This window comes from Onychomys torridus, chromosome 3, assembly GCF_903995425.1.
Source record: "Onychomys torridus chromosome 3, mOncTor1.1, whole genome shotgun sequence".
Lineage (NCBI taxonomy): Eukaryota > Metazoa > Chordata > Mammalia > Rodentia > Cricetidae > Onychomys > Onychomys torridus.
This window is the reverse complement of record NC_050445.1, coordinates 116088949-116105382: the sequence shown is the minus strand read 5'-3', so window position 1 is coordinate 116105382 and position 16434 is coordinate 116088949. Positions and strand designations below refer to the sequence as shown.

At 53.3% G+C, this 16434-nt stretch overlaps 2 protein-coding genes across 2 annotated transcripts; one reads left to right on the top strand and one right to left on the bottom strand.

The window, feature by feature from the left end:
• Positions 1–2434: 2434 nt before the first annotated feature.
• On the top strand, positions 2435–8339 carry Ankrd53 (ankyrin repeat domain 53). Its single transcript, XM_036181919.1, has 7 exons — positions 2435–2522; positions 2627–2906; positions 2993–3122; positions 3408–3607; positions 5504–5668; positions 6021–6141; positions 7641–8339. Exons 1-7 carry the CDS (start codon positions 2435–2437, stop codon positions 8337–8339), a joined length of 1683 nt encoding a protein of 560 aa, XP_036037812.1.
• Positions 8340–9143: 804 nt separating this feature from the next.
• On the bottom strand, positions 9144–16217 carry Tex261 (testis expressed 261). Its single transcript, XM_036182644.1, has 6 exons — positions 16061–16217; positions 15325–15404; positions 14004–14157; positions 12391–12458; positions 11755–11857; positions 9144–11644 (listed from the first exon to the last, which is right to left on the bottom strand). Exons 1-6 carry the CDS (start codon positions 16128–16130, stop codon positions 11529–11531), a joined length of 591 nt encoding a protein of 196 aa, XP_036038537.1. The 5' UTR covers positions 16131–16217; the 3' UTR covers positions 9144–11528.
• Between the last annotated feature and the right edge of the window lie 217 nt (positions 16218–16434).

The following is a 16434-nucleotide window of genomic DNA, read 5'->3' as shown; positions in this document are numbered from 1 at the left end:
TCCTCACACTTGTGTGGTAAACACCGTATCAATTGTGCCATCTCCCCAGACCCCAAAGCCTTTCACTCTGGATGCCTCTTGGGATCATTTTGGACTGTCATGGTACTTCCATGGTAGGTGATTAAATAAACTCTTTGATCTGCCAGCCACAAGGAAAATGGCCATCTGGAAGGGACTAGATATCTGCCCAGCAGGCCTCTTTGATCCTCAGGAACTGTTCTGAGGCTCGTGTGAAGGACCTGTTCAGAATGGTCGTGGCAATGGAGTGCTAAGGAAAGCAGATGGGGAGAGGCCACAGAGCTTTCTGGAACATGTCCTCTCTCTAGTGTTCAGCCCTGCTCAGACCTCTCCTCAGTGCTGCTAACACCCCAGACACCTGTCTTCCTCCAATCTGATCCTGCAAGCAAATGTTCTCTGCCCTACCTGCTAGAATGTATCATCCCAGTTCTCTCCCAAACACAGATGCCCACTCCACAAAGACCACATTAGCTCTCCTGGCACCCAGGACACTGACCCGGAAGCTCTATTTCCTGCCCATTGCCAGCACAGCCAGGCCCGAGACCTCCAGAGAGCACACTGGCTGCTGGGAGCCAACTCAGTTCCTGCCTCTGCCCTGGTATCAGAAACATATGCCCCATACAGAAGCACATGCTAAGCCATAGCAGAAAAGTGATGGTGAGCACCCAGTCCTAGCCCCATGCAGGTATGCCCCTACTCAGACAAGCCAGGCCTGGCAGTCCAAGCATAATTCCTCACTCTCATTTATTTGCTGTTGCTCAACAGTGCAGAGATGGCTCTCAACACCCTTCAGGTCACAGAGCCCTAACCCACACAGCTCATTCCAGGGGCCATCACACTTACTCATTGCACCCCATGGAGGATTTAACCAAAGAACTTTTTACTAGTTAGGCTTTCCTGAAAGGGACAGAAACCCAATTCAAAGTAGCTTAGGCTTTGGAAGGACCGTGACGAGATTATAGGGGTTTTTTATATCATGGGATAAATAATTGCAACATCTGTTGGAAACACCTAGCTAAGATACAACATTTTACTCCTGGGCCACTTTGCTGCCTCTCCCAAACCCTGGCCCAGAGTTAGGGGCCCACACTGCTCCAGGAAAAGCTGTTTTGGAGATACTTTTTATTATTTATTTTTAATTTTTATATGGATGGATGTTTTGCCTACATGTGTGTATGTGCACCACATATGTGCCTGGTGTTAGGGAAGGCCAGAAGGGGGCATCAGATCCTCTGGAACTGGAGTTACAGACCGTTGAAAGCTCCCATATGGGTGCTGGGAGCCAAACCTCGGTCCTCTAAAAAGTCAGCAACTGTTCTTAACTGCAGAGACATCTCTCTAGTCCCAAACATTTAAAATATATATCGTGAAGTCTGGGACAGGAGGGCTCCCTCCCAGAGTCCACTTTTGACAAGCTTAAACATCACATGGCTTAGTAATACAATGTACAATGCAGGAGTCTAGAGAAGGGTGCTTCTGGGTGGAGAATCAGTTTTTTTTTAATTTAGATTTACTTTATGAGTGTTTTGACTGCATTTATATATGTGCACCACTTACATACCTGATGCCCTTAGAGATCAGAAGACGGCATTGGAAATCCTGGAACTGGAGTTCCAGGTGGTTGTGAGCCATCATGGTGGGCGCTGGTGAATGAGCCTAACCCCTCTGAGAGATCAGCATGTGCTCTTAACTCCTGAGCCATACCCCCAGCCCTGAGAATCTCTATTTTCTACCTCTGCACATCTTAGGGTACCCTTCCCCTTTCAGTTTTCCTGGGGCACACATATACACCAAAGGCACATCACAGGCACCCACTTCCCCCAAATGGGCCTTGATGTAATGGGTAGCCGTTCCAGCTTTGACCTGGAAGTACCATCCCCTTTGAGGCTTCGGTAACTGTCAGGTCTACAAGTCGGAGCTGAGAGAGGACCCTTGAAGACCTGAGAAATCTGGATGGGCGAGCTCTCTTGGTTCCTGGATCCTGAACGCTGGAGGTAGACCGAGCAGAGTTCTCCAGATAACACCTCTGGATTGCACTACACCTTTCCCAGACCCTGTAACCTATCCCTTCACTTGTAAATTACCCCACAAAATAAACCTCCCATTTAACTACGTGGAGTTGCCTTAATATTTAAACCAAGACCTTGTCCCTTAGTGTCTACTGTGTTCTAATAATGGTAACTCTGGAGTGCAGAGTTGCATGCAGGCTTACACCACCATGCCTGGCACTTTGTGAGATAAGACGGCGTAGCCCAGGCTACCCTGGAACTCTGTATCCTTCCATTTCCCAAGAAAAGTACCCGAGTGGAGCGGTTCTGCTTTGGAAGGCCCGTGTGACGTAGTGGTCGTCCATTATGCTGCTGCAGTGAGGACATAATAATTTAGCAGGTGGAACTTCAAGGGCAGCTAGTTCATAATGCAACTTCAAATACAAACGCACTTCGTGTGCGTGTGGCACCGGGCCCTGCTTTCTCTGGGCAGCGATGGCCAGCTTTCATTTCCCAGTAGCACTTTCCCCTTTATTCCTCTGTGATTCTCTATAGGCTAAGTGTGTAGTGAGCGCGGAGTGCAGAGTTTCCAGGATTGCGGGCTCCACCCCTCCTGCAAGTCCTGGCTGGGGCCAAAAGCCGTGGAGGCGCCACCCGGGGGACGGGGGTGGGCCGCGTGCCCGGCCCCTCGCAACCTTGTGCGCACAGCCTCGGTAGTTCCAATGCCCGCGCGACCTCTGTGAGCGTTGCTTCTCGGAGGCGCAGGACAGGGTCCTGGCATTCCGGAAAGGGCTCGGGCAGAAAAGAGCAATCCTGTTCCGCTGCACCGGGCAGCACACAGCAGACAGAACACACCTTGCAGAAGGGTGCGAGCAGCGATGCCGAGTCCTGGCAGCCCAGGTGGGCAGGTGTGCCGACTTGTGGGGGGCGGGGAAACCCAGGGAGGTTCCCAGCCCCCCCACTCACCCCCGCCCGGCCAATTCTAGCCCTTCAGAGTTGTCGAACTACAAAGCGATTCCAAGCTACTCCGAGTTGTTCGCAGCCTCGGTGGGCAATGTAGACTGGCTTCGGTTCTGTCTGAATCGGGAGCGCAAGGAGATCACAGTCGACGACAAGGTAAAGCCTGCAGCGTGGAGGCAGGGACTGAAATTCCCCAACACCTGAGAGAGGCTACCAGATGAACTGCCGCTGAGGAGCTCCGAGGTGGCTTTTTCTATGCCTTGGTCCTAATTACCCATCCGTAGAAGGCCCATTTGGAAGCAGAGAAGTAGGGGATAAAGGACTCTGAGCCCCTCCAGCGACACAGGGAACAAAGAAGGCAACCCCAAGACAGAGGCAGGGTTGTAGGACCCGCCCCAATCCTGCTGAGCCTTCTCCTGTGCTCTTCATTCCACTTCTCAGGGCTTCACAGCCATCCACTTCGCAGCGCAGAGAAGCAAGCTTTCCTGCCTTCAGGTCTTGATAGAAGAGTACAAGTTCCCTGTGGATTTGCCTACCAACAACGGCCAGACGCCCCTGCACCTGCTCATCCATAAAGGCAACAAGTCGGACATTCTCCCCTGCATTGACTACCTGCTTAAGAAAGGGGCAGCCATCAACTCGTAAGTCCAGCCTGGTGTTAGCGAGACACTTGGGACTCTGGGTCGCCAGGCAAGTGGAGTCTTGCAGGACCAGATGAGGGGTTCTGCCTGAAGAAAGCAGTCAAGGAGCCCACTGAGTGTCCTGGTTCTTAAGAGACTGAGCATCCAGAGAGGGCAGATCCAATTCTCAAAATCTTGGCTCAGGCCAACTGTCTGCAGGAGCCCCAGTGCCCTAGTCCCCACACTCAGTGTACACAGATAGTACTGTGGGCTTTGGAAGCCTTGACAATCCCCAGGTATTTCTAGTTTGTAGCTTAGTTTGGGAACTGGCTCTTTGGTTGAGATTGGGAGAGTGAATGTCTGTGCCATAGAGCTGTTGTGATAAAGGAGTTGAGTTATAGGCGGTTGTGTGCGAAGAACCAATCTCGGGTCCTGAAAGATCAGTACGTTCTCTTAAGCACTGAGCCATCTCTCCAGCCATGACAAGGAAAATGCATGACATACCAAGATACTGCCTTGTTCACCCAGAGTCCTAACCAAGCTTTCACGGTGTGCACCACACCCAAGCTGGGAGCATCGCAACAGACCCAGGAGCCCATCTCTGCCCTCACAGAGCTGACTTTCTGGTGACTGGACAGTATGCTAATTGCAAATAAATGAATGAATGGTCAGAATTCCGAGAGCTTGGTTATGAAGAGAACAATGGGGTGATGGGGTGGGAGCCCAGGGGAAGGGTCTATCTAAAAGAAGCAATAACTTCTAAGAAAGTGGCAATTCCTTTCTTCATTATTTTTTGGAGTGTCTCATGTGGTCCAGGCTACCCTCAAACTGGCTATGATAGCCAAGGAGGATCTTGAACTTCTGATTCTCATGCCTCCACTTCCCAGGTATGCATCACTACACCTGGTTTGATACAGTGCTGGGACTGAACCCAGGGCTTTATGTATGCTAGGCAAGCATTCTGTCAAAGGAAGTGCATCCCCAGCCCCAGGAGGTGACATTTAATTGCAACCTATAGAGACTGAAGAGATAGTTCAATGGGTAAAGCACCCATTGTACAAATGTGAGGACCTGAGTTCAAATCCTCAGCATACATGTAAATGCCAGTTGGACATGGTGACCTTCCTGTAATTCCAGCCCATGAGAGACAGAGACAGGAAATCCCAAGCAAGATGGCTAGCTAGACTAGCTGATTCAGTGTGCCCTGAGTTAGACCATGCCTGTACATATAAGGTGGAGGATAACAGAGGAAAAGGAAGACACCCAGTGTCAACCTCTCTCTCTCTCTCTCTCTCTCTCTCTCTCTCTCTCTCTCTCTCTCTCTCTCTCTCTCTCTCTCTCTCTCTCTCACACACACACACACACACACACACACACATACACACACACACATGATGATGCATACACACATATGCACACCATACACATTAAAATTAACTTCAATCTGAGGACCAAATGAGCCAACCTTGCCAAAAGGCAGGGAGGAGCCAGACTTGGTGGTACATATCTATCTGTGCACTCAGCACTCAGGAGGTGCAGACAGGAGGATGGGGGTTCAAGACCATCCTTGGCTACATAACAAATTCGAGATCAGCCTGTACTACAAGAGACCTTGTCTCAAAAATCAGACAAAAGCGGATGAGATTGATGGCCCTGAAGCGGCCCAGAGAGCCTCCAGGCATATTCATATTACAGCCTCCTAGCTGTCATATTCAAACACATCCTCTACTTAGATTTGCACTGCTCAGCTTAGAGAAGAGAAACTTGAGGCCTGGCGAGGAGCAGGGTTATGGGCAGGATCCCTCACAGTGGTGGCAGAGTGGGCACTGGAAGCCTGCCCACTCCAGCTTACCTGCCTATCTGATGCCCTTCCCCTTCCCTCTGCCCTTAACCCTTTGCCTTGTGGTACCCTCACAGTAAGACATGCCATGGCTCTACCCCCTTGCACCTGGCTGCCCGCAATGGCCTGCTGGGATGTATGAAGGTCCTGGTGCAGAGTGGAGCCAATGTGCATGCCCAAGATGCCATGGGCTGCAAGCCCATCGACTACTGCAAACTCTGGAACCACCGGAGCTGTGCCCGGTGAGCCTATGACAACCATACCAGCTGCTGTTCCTTCTGGCAAGGTCCTTCCCCAGAACTTAGCCTCTGGGGGGAGGGTTGAGGAAGCATGTGGCAGGATATTGTCCACATGGGTTTGGCCTGACCTCACCCCTTTAGACTGAACACTGCCCTCCTTCTTTGCTTTTCCCCTCCCCCAACTCTCCATCAGAAACTTTCCTCTTCTCCCTCAGAGGGTCCCTGGGCATAGGACGAGGGTGCCTTGCTCTTCTCTGCTCTGGCAATTCTACTCACCCCACCCTGGCCCTCAGTGCCCCACCCCCTGAGGGCAACCCAGTTCCTGTAATATGCCACACCCTCACCTTGGTGCCAGGTTCTTGAAGGATGCCATGTGGAAACAGAACAAGAAGGACTTTGCCCGAGAAATGGGGAAACTGAAGACCCTGAAGAGGAAGCTGGCCATTTTGGAGCGCTGCTACCTGACTGAGTATCAAGTAAGGGGGCGTCCCCCCCCAGGGCTGGGCCCTGCAGCCAGGTGAGAGGAGCAGTCGGAAGACTCCCTCACAGAAGGAACTCCCCCCCCCCCAAATCCTCCCTTATAAACCACTCCTTCAGACCAAAGGTCTTGTCCTGTGCCAGAAAGCGAATGCAGCCTGAATTATGGGGCATTCAGATACCCTGTCCTCACTATACACTAGGCTCCTGCCAGGCCCTGGAAGTCCAGCAAGTTGTGGTCCCTACTCAAGGAGCTTAGTGCTAGGGAGGGATAGGTTATGCTCCTGGAGAGAGTCAAGGAGGGTGCCTGAGGGGATGCCAAGGAGGTGTCTCCATGGGGCACACGGGAGCATCACAGAGGGAGAAAACAGCAAATGTGGGGGTCAGACTGACGGACTAGAGGTTTGGCAAGGGTTCAGAGCAGTGAAGCACTTTGGCTGGTGAAAGCGGCAGGGGACAGGGGACGGGCTCACGCAGATGTCATCAGGGAGCATAAAACACTCCAACACAACAGGAAACTCAGAGGGAGCTCGGACTCTTCCTTCCTGCCCTGCCCCCTCCTGCTCTGTAGACCAGACTGGCCTCCACCTCAAGAGCATGGATTCCTAAGTGAATCCTACAGTGACTTCAAGGCCCTGCCACTCTCACGCTCTTCCGGTGTCCCAGCTGAGCCTCTCTTCAGGATGTCCTCGTTGTCTATGTCACCAGCCCTTACAGCTATCAGGTTTTCTGTTGACCCTACCCCTACTCAGCAGCCCCTGCAGACCTCTCCTCAGGATCTTCTTGTTGGCCTCAGTGGATCACATGACCACTATTCTTCCAATGACTAGAACAAAAAGCCAGCCAGATGCTGCCTGATTTAGGACTGGGCAAGGCTGATGGAATTAGGACTCCTGGCTTAGCCTAATCAGTCTGCCTCTGGAGCTGGGTCAATCCCCAAAGCACCCGATTACTTCGCAACTGTGTGGGAGTGAGGCACTGAGATAACAGGGCAGGGACACATCCACACGTGAAAGTTTCAGTGCCAGGGGTAGTAAAGACAGCTCTGGCTGAGTCCCCGCCACCCAGTCTGGCCACGAGCTGCTCCGTTGTCCTCAATGTCACTCCCCAGAAGCCTGTGCACCTTCATTACTTCCAGCCAATGCCAGGCCTCCTAGCTCTTCCTCTTTTCTCCTTCTAAGGACAAACCAGAGCCATCAGAGGGTAGGGCTGACTGTCTCCTTGAGGCTGGGATTACCTCTAGGGGAAGTGAGGCCTGCAAACTTGAGGTTGTCCGTAGGGAGGGATGACGTCTTTGTCCTCAAGCTGGAGGTCTCCCATGAAAGTTTTTGTCTCCTCCACAGCCTGGGAACCCAATCAGAACAAGAGATGCCTACTCTATCAGAACAAGGCTCACATAAAGCAGCAACTTGCCCACTAGGCCTGGGGTTTCCCAGGGTGCTAGCCTCAGGGTCTCCTGTCCGTAAGTGCCACTGCCCTGTGTCCTTCGTTGTTGCAGAAAGAACAACAAATTCTGAGAGAGGCCCATTTCAGAACATGGCTCCAAGGCAAGCTGCTGAGCCGGCCCCAGAGCTCCGCTGACCCCAAGCAAGAGGCTGGTGTCCAACCTTGGTCATTGGCCCTCTCCACGACTCTAAGATCCCAGTTTATCAAAAGCTTCCCGACTTATCCTTCCGTGGAGGCTCAACTGCAAAGCTTGCCCTCACCTGTGGTGACACCCAAGCCCATCTACAAGCACCAGAGCACCATCAGTCGGCCCAAGTTGTGGAATCTTAGCAATAACCCCGTCAGCTCCCCGGTCACAAAGATTGACTGTCCTCAGGGTATACGCCTGGGCGTGCACCCAGACCCCAGTAAGGAGCATGACTTCTGCAGATTTGTGGAGGTGACTCGGAATTCCCTGGGAGGTGCATGCCTGTACACAGTGGACAACCACTCAGTGACACCTGTACCCCGGCTGCCTTTTGAGGTGATGGTCCGGGCGCTGTACCCACGGGCTCAACCCTACAGAATGAAAGTGCCCCAGGGCTTATATCCACTCGACATCCTCAAAGTACCCCAGAAACGGCATTTGGGAAATACCTGTAGCAATGCATTGGCTATGAGCCTGCGTGAGACATTTGATGAACCCTTCCTGGCTACCCTGAAAGCTTGCCCAACTGGAGTGGCCCCACCCTCCAAGGGAGTTCTCACATAAAGTTGTTTTGGAAGCCTCCTGGTGAAGGCAGAAGTGTTGATTCATATTGTGGCGGGAAGGACTGGAAGGATACCTATGGCGTTCTCATTCCCAAGCCCAAGGGCAGGAGCTGCTCCTAACTCCCTCCTACCAAGAGCACATATCTTAGGTTTACCTTTCCTTTTTCTTTTCTTTTCTTTTCTTTTCTTTTCTTTTTTTTTTTTAAAGATTTCTTTATTATATATACAGAAGAGGGCGCCAGATCTCATTGCAGATGGTTGTGAGCCACCATGTGGGTGCTGGGAATTGAACTCAGGACCTCTGGAAGAGCATTTGGTGCTCTTAACCTCTGAGCCATCTCTCCAGCCCCCGGCTTACCTTTTCTCTACAAAGGAATAGCCTGGCTCCCTGGGATGTATACATCTGGACAGAGCAATAAGATTCAGTAGAGGGTCAATAATGTCCTGGGACAGAGCCATGTAAAAGTGACCCTCTGGTCCTCACTGCTCTACCTTAACCTACCTCTAGCACACAAGGGACAAGGCTTCCAGGACAGGGCCCCCTGGAATTCTGCCACCTTCCCTTCCTGTCTGCTGCAGACCCTGACTGGGGATGAGGAACAACTAATGTGATCTCCAGCACCAGGCTTCTCTGGCCCATGGGCCACTGCCCGTTGCTCCTGGTCCCACGGAGGTGTGTGAAGCCACAGTTCCAGGAGGCACAGCAACATTTCTGCCAGGACAGAAAGACCTGTGGCTTTGATGTGAGACTTGTCCAGGAAGCCACCCTGCACGCCAAGGTCCCTTGTTACACACTTACAACTCATTCTTTAAACAAAACATTTATTGAGTGCTTTCCATGGGCCAGGCGCCAAAATCAGGTAGTTGATAATACAAAAATCCAAGGGCTTTCCCTGCCCTCAAGGAGCTTCCAGTCTTGTGGGGAGACAGACCATACCACAGGCCAGTGAGCCTAGAGGGATCTGTGTGGCGGCTGGGGCTAGGGGAGGACGGGACATTCAAGGCCTCTTGGAGGAAATCAAATCTAAGAGGAAAAGCGGCAAACTACCAAAGTGAGCAGAGGGAAGGACGTTAAAGTGGCAAGAGAGCCATGGTCTCTGCGTACAGGAGGCTGGGGCCCAGAGGTACTAGTCAAGTGATGAGGCCCGCAGGGACCAGGACACCAGGAGCCTCACACACATGCTCAGGAGTCTGGACTTTATCCTGAGGGCAGTGGAGAGCTGGGGAAAAGTTGGAGGCCAGGAAAGACTTGGCCAACTGTGCATTTTAGAAAAACGACTCCAGCTGGCCACAGGAGAGAGAAACACAGGAGACTGTCAGAACAGACTAGGTGAAAGACAACAGTAGGAGCGGGCCTCGTCAGGAGACACTAAGAATAGACTGGATGTAGGGCAGAGAGAGAAAGCACGATCCTGCCTGGCTCATGAGCCATCATGGGACCAGGGCAGGTACTAGAAAAAGCAGGTGAACAGAGCAGATTTTGAGGTCAAATTATCTCTGTCCCCAGAAGGCAGCAGAACTGTGGCTGAGAAGTTACAGAGGACTTGGGGCTGAAGGTTGGCCCTGGCTTCCTCCACAGTGTCCCTAAAGCCACCAGCATGGCTGGGCTTCCTCGGGCGATTCCTAACACAGCCAAAGAGCAACTGTGTGCACAGGGCAAGAGAAAAGTCTCTACAGAGACTGCAAGGGCAGAGAGGTAAAGGGACAGCCAGCCACAGAAGTGCCAGGGAAGTGAGGCAAGAAAGCAGACCACCAGCTGTACCAGACACCCCAAGCCCCAGGAGGTAACGTGAGGACTCCACCAGGGTTAGCCTGGGAAAGCCCCTGTCCAAGCACTGAGCAGCAGGCAGGGTGAACAAAGATAAAAAAAGTGGACAGCACAGCCCAACAGGGCCAGTCTCGGGACGCTGAAGAGCAGCAGCTTCGGGTCCTCTACCTTCACCCACCCAAGAGGCAGAAATAGGTCTGGCAAGCTCACCTGTAGCTGCAAAGCAAAATTCAGGGAACGGCAGGCTGAGACCCAACAGAAACGTAAGAGCCAATGGGATGAAGGATGCAGGAGATAGATGTTCACCAACAGGGGTCTTCCCCATACCTGCCCATCTGGGCACCTGCCAGACTCACTGTGAGGTACGGGATTCGGCCAGTGGAAGCTCTCGTGGGGCCTTCATTCCATGTACTGCTTAGCCCTTGCAAGGCACTGTAGTTGGAGTGCAAGGTCAGCAGGTGCTGCTCTGTACCCAGGATGGGGCCCACCTTCTTAGAAGGCAGAGCTCGCATCCCTCCAGGAGTCAGAAGCACACACGAGTGTGAGGCCTGTGTGCTCTGAGCGGCAGCCTCTCCCAATCCCATTTCTCAAGAAACAGGCCACAGCCTAGGCTGCCCAGAAGCCAATTTTTATTATTTTTTTTTTCATTGAGCCTGAGATAGAATTCACCAAGAAACCTCTCCTTTTCCTCAAAGGAAGACATAAATAGGATATTGTAGATGGTCTTCTGCATCCCTAACCCAGTCCCAACTGTTTCTGCTCCCTCCCATCTGGACTATCACAGTCTGGGGGGAGGAAGACATGGAAAACGAGGGCAAAGCCTCAGAAAAACTGCCGTTATCCACTCATCCTCATCTCTGTTCCCTTCCCACTTAGGGCCACAAGGATTTCTTCAGAAGGGCAAGAACCAGAAGATGAGCCCCTGGAGTAGAAGGCTAGCCCAGTCTAGGCAGAAGGTTAGTGGGCAGAGAGAAAGATGAACTCCTGGGGTGTTAAGGCAAACAGGGCCACCTAGAATCTTTATTCAAAGGGGAATCCGCACTGGACAAGACCCACGGTTCAACAGCAAAACGCACTTTTCCTGGAAGTGCCAACCCTCAGCTCTTCCCTATGGTCACCTGCCTGAGAACTTGTGGTCTGGTTCTCCAGCGTCACAGACCCTTCCCCATCTGTGCCAGACCCGACTCTGCAAAGGGGAGGGCTGGGGACACAGCCTCTTGGCAAAGCAGGCTCTGCTAACCCTCTCTGGTGCCCTTGGCAGCATTCAAGCCCCCCGAGGAGGGTGGGGATGGGGCTTCACAACAGAGGGAAGGGAAACCTGGGCTGGCAGAAGACACCCTCCAGGCTCCCAGGCACCATGAGCCCAGAAGCCCAGGGGCCTGGCTCTACTGGTCTTGCCCCCCACATGCCCTCCCCAAAGGGTCAGTATATCTTCTGCCGACTGGGTAGGATGGCCTCTTTGATGAAGGAGAAGACAACCAGGATTCCTAAGCGCTTGCCTCGCTTGCCTTTGGTGAAGTAATTGGAGACCACGTCATCTGTGGAAACACAGGCAGGTGTGTTCATCACCCCAAGCCCCGGTGTCCTCTCACAGGGCTGGTGCCAGTTCCCCCCGCCCCCCCAGATGACCTAACAAACCCTTCCTCACCTCCTGGCTGCATGGTGGAGGGCAGGACATTCTCCCCAGCCGAAAGCGACACAAAGAAGGCGAACGGGATTATCCACAGGCAGAAGGTGAAGTAGGCCAGGACCTGGTGACAGAAGAGACTGAGGAGAGCCCCGGGGGTGCCCCCAAGGCCCACCCCATCCCTGCAGGGGCTAGTACTCAGGGAGAGGGCAAGTACAGCAGTGACTGAATGCAGTCCTTCCCCAAAGTGACACTGTTCTTCTCAGGGGTTTCAAGCAGGAGGAATTCTGGGCAGGAACCGATGGAGCTGGGGGCTAGAGGGTTGCCACCCAGTCCTGCCTTGTGAGGTCTGGGTCACACCGGCCAGCCTGGCGCCCCTCCTGGACTTGAGGATGAGCTTACTGAGGCACCCAAAGGGCTCGTGGTGGGGAAAGGGACAGTGTCTGTCCACCTCAGCCAAAGGGATCCCTTCTGTTCCTCAGACAGCCTGCCTTCCAAAATCATCATGTTTTTTTTTGTTTGTTTCGAAAAAACATGGTTCCTGAATGGGGCCAGTTTTGGATCACAGCTACACTCACAAAGCAGATCAGGTAAGTCTCTTCACTTCTCCATCTCTGCCACTATGCGTATATGTGCCAGACGCTGGGGACGTCTTACCTCAGAGAAAGGATAATATTCTTCCGCAAAAAACTGAAATGCCAGGTAATGGTTCACCACCACTAGCCCTGTGGGGATGAAGAGTCTGATCACTGTGTGTTCACCAAATCTAGAAGGCCCCCAAACTGGAGCTCCAAGTCTTGACTCTGCACCAACTCACAGCATGGCTCTGTCTAGAACTCAGTCCCCATCTGTTAAGAACGAGTGCTTAGCCTCAACTTTCTCAGTGCAGAGGGTATCAGGATAGAATCAGAAGGTAGACTGGGACATTCTGGCATGTTAAAAACACCTTTTTGTGTGTGTTACATAATCCATGATCGTGCCATTGCTCTCCCAAGAGCAGTAGGTGATGGGAGGACATGGGTAGGCAGAGCACACACCACGGCAGACTCCACTCCACTGCACAGCTGGGAGGAGGCCTCCTCAGAGACAGTACAGTCAGGGTTCCTTGGAAAGCTGCAACGGGAAGAGGCACACCGATCTCTACTGGTGTGCTCTGGCCCATATACTCCTCCCTAGTGTGCACAACTTCGCGAAAAAGAGCAAGTAAGGAGACAGCTGCTCAGAGGCACAAAGCCCTAGCTGCTTCCATGGCAGGCACCAGAAAGACCACCCCTGTACCCACCTCACAACTTCATGTCTCAGTTTCCCCCTTTCCCCTGAAGACAGTACTCCGCTATGTCACGCACAAGGCTAAGGGACACCAGACAGCACCCAGTGCCCATGACGTCCCTCAGAAAAACTCATTCAGGCATCCAAACGGCAGCCAAGGGAGTGCCGTAAGGAAGCCAGAGGAGCCTTCTGGTCACCAGAGCTCCTCTGTGGGAGACACACAAGGCACCTGGTGCTGAACAAATTCTGAGGTAAAACCACACCAGACGTGGAGAGAGAGAGATGCCCGGCTGTAACAATCTACCTGGATAACATCCAGAATCTCCCCCTAGATACAGAAATGCAGCTAAAAGCTCACCCCACGCCACTTGCCATCTCGACCCAGGCTACGGTGAGGAGAGACTACCGTGCCCGTGACCACTTCTAAAACCGTTCTCATGAACATCCGTGTACAACTGTGACCACCGAATGAACCAACCGGGTCTGACAAATCAGTGAAGGCCCAGGGATGGGACATGACTTTCTGGGAACAGGAAAAATGATGGGTCCAAGAATGAAGGCAGGACCCAAGCCGGAGGCAGTGGAAACCTCTGGCCATGTGGTGAGGAAAGGCAGCTAGCTCCAAGATGTCGTCTCTGTGAGCAGGAGCTGTCTATCTGCCAAGCCAGCTCTATGCTTTCCAAAGGGCCCAAGTGGCTTCTTAGAGGTGGGAATCACTCGGCCTAGAATGTGCCTTCTCTGCTTTCCCAAGTCCTCCTTCCACCCTGCCTTTTGATAAGGTCCTCCTCCCTGGAGCCCCTCCCTGATGAGGGCTAGGCCCTGGGCAGAGACAGGCTCTAGGGTCCTGAGGAATAAGAAGCCATTTTCCCCCAAGCAGCCTAGCCGCCTGGAGGACCTCAGTGGCTTCTTAGCTGCTCCCCCTCCTCAGTAACCCCCTCAGTGTTTGGGACAGAGGGCCCACATCCAGTCACATCAAGTCCTCTCTGCTTGTCCCCTCTCACCGCATGACAGGATGAAGTTAGGTGATGTCAGCATGATGAAGGGGAAGGTCTGGAGAAGGCCGAAGTAGACGAGGTTGGTGAAAAGACCCACGCCAATCATGCTGGTGGGGAAGTGCTCAAAGACGTAGAGGCCAATCAGGATGGCTGTGGAGAACTGAAACAGGCAGAGGCACTTGCTGCAGGGGGCCTTCAGACCACCTGTACCCCCAGCCCAGCCCGCTCCGGGCAGCGCTACAAATAGACTTTGGTTTTCTTGGTTCCCAGACACGTCCACAGCCACACTCAGCCGTCAAAGGTGGCATCTTTGAAGGTCACTTCTAAAAGATTTTTTGACAGTGATCCAAAGTAAGAAAAAACCATTTTACACAGCACTCCACCACACACCCATCCATATGCATGTAGAGCTCACACTCATTTGTTACCCTAGTCTTTACAGTTATCATATTTCTGGAGCTGGGGATCTAACCACAGGCCACATGCACACCCACCACCCTCCACCTCCTACTTCGTATTTTTCTTGACTGCTGAGCATGATCTACCGAATCAATTACATTAACCCAGTAATGAATCCAGCCAGCAGCCCCAGAGAGGCTTCAGCTGTCAGTGGTGAAAGGTCTAATTTGCCATACCAACCACACCCACAGACTGAGCCAATGAACTGGCTGCAGCCCCGTCTTTACACATACTACAGCCCTAGGCTATGTACAGAATGAAAGTAGTTGCAGAGAGTGGAGTGAAAGGTGAAGAACTTCTCTGTCCACACACATTCCCACAGCAACCTCAGCCTTCCTCACAACTGCTGGAGAAAAGCCTTCCTACAGCCTTGCAGTGGCAGAGACCACGTTTTCAGGAAATGAAGCCTCCCATGAGGCAAGAGAAAGGCCAGGCATGCTGCTCCCTTAGGACAATCACTCTGATTAGAAAAAGAGCAATAAATAAGCATGACAAACTGTCCTTAAGGTCGCTGTAAGTTCTAAGCCTGAACTGGGGGTGGGGATCTGGGGCTGGAGACAGCGGACAAAGTGGGAAATAGCCATGTAACGACAAAACCACGACACCTGTCATTGCAATAGCTCCACCGTCACCTTAAAGGATTCAGTAGGCTGGGAAACAATGCCACATGAGGATGGAGGGCGGGAGTGATCTGGACCCAGGAGTGCAGACCCACTCGGCAGAGTGCAGGGCAAGGGAGGCAGTTGGAATACCCTCAGAGCCTGGGTTCTCAGCACCACAGCAGTTCCAAACCAAACAGCCCCCACTTCCTGCTTCTGAGGCAGGGCAAGCAAGTCCTGGGTGACTCCAGGGAAAAGCTGCCACTTACCCAGATCATGTATTTGATGATTCTGCTGGTGGCCACTGTATACTCTTCTATCAGCTCTGCCAGGTAGTACAGTCCAGCCGCTGGGTTGGCGGGGGTGGGGGGTGGGGGTGTCACAAGAGGGGACAAACAGGAAGAGTTCAGCCAGGGCCACTCCCACCAGCCTGGTCATCCCGTAAGTCCCCCACCAACCCTCCCCAGACTTCAGGAAGTCAGGAAGAAGCTAGAGCACCCCTGTGGTGCTCTTCCCATCTGCACAAGTAGAACTTTGTCCCCCGTAAGTCCCCCACCAACCCTCCCCAGACTTCAGGAAGTCAGGAAGAAGCTAGAGCACCCCTGTGGTGCTCTTCCCATCTGCACAAGTAGAACTTTGCCAGGACAACAGGCAGACTGGATTTGACTGCACAACATGGGGTTAACCTCCGCCCCAGGAACCTTAAACTTCAGTCAATCAATACCTGCAGAACATTTAGCTTACAGGCCGGGCGCTGTGCGTTAGCACACAGCCGGGTGAGACAGACAGGGGCCTTTCCCTGCCCCGGCTAGAGGGGACAGGTAGAGGGGGCAGCCCATGGCTCAGAGAGCAAGGATGCGTCTCGGAGACCATGCATCCCCTCCGGAAGGTTCAGCCGAGGTCCAGCAGGACCAGCTCGGGGTCGCCCGCACCCAGCTGCAAAGCACAGCAGCGGTTGGCGGCTCGGGGCACCAGGGTGCGCGCGGCCCGGGTCAGCGCTCTCACCGACGGCCAGAGTGATGAATGCCACCTGGATGAACAGCGACAGCCAGCTCAGCACGTACATGAACCACATGGCGCCCCCCCGGGCGCCGGGACGGGCCTGCGCGGTCCGGCTCCCGCGACACCGAGCGGCGGCCGCCGTATTGTCCCCGCCCCACGGACGCCGAGAGGAGCAGGGCGGAGTACCGCCGCTTGTGCGCTCTGGCCAAGCCCGCGAGCGCCGCCAACCGGCGCGGAGGATCGAGCTCGCGCTGCACCCTGCACCGAGAGCCCACACAGAGCCCAGGTTACTGGGACCAAACCTAGCCAGGTCCTCTAATCCTGCTACGCACGGACATGACTTTTCTGGGAAAGGGAAGTTACCGTATCTCAGGTCA

What these genes read in the sequence shown, in the direction of transcription:
- Ankrd53 (XM_036181919.1), top strand. Translation starts at nt 2,435, where the DNA reads ATGCAACTTCAAATACAAACGCACTTCGTGTGCGTGTGGCACCGGGCC. An exon ending in AAAGGGGCAGCCATCAACTC is followed by an intron (nt 3,608 to 5,503) that starts GTAAGTCCAGCC and finishes GTACCCTCACAG; the next exon opens with TAAGACATGCCATGGCTCTA. An exon ending in AACCACCGGAGCTGTGCCCG is followed by an intron (nt 5,669 to 6,020) that starts GTGAGCCTATGA and finishes CCTTGGTGCCAG; the next exon opens with GTTCTTGAAGGATGCCATGT.
- Tex261 (XM_036182644.1), bottom strand. Translation starts at nt 16,130, where the DNA reads ATGTGGTTCATGTACGTGCTGAGCTGGCTGTCGCTGTTCATCCAGGTG. An exon ending in TCATCAAATACATGATCTGG is followed by an intron (nt 14,158 to 15,324) that starts GTAAGTGGCAGC and finishes TGCCTGTTTCAG; the next exon opens with TTCTCCACAGCCATCCTGAT. An exon ending in TAACTTCATCCTGTCATGCG is followed by an intron (nt 12,459 to 14,003) that starts GTGAGAGGGGAC and finishes TCATCCCCACAG; the next exon opens with GGCTAGTGGTGGTGAACCAT.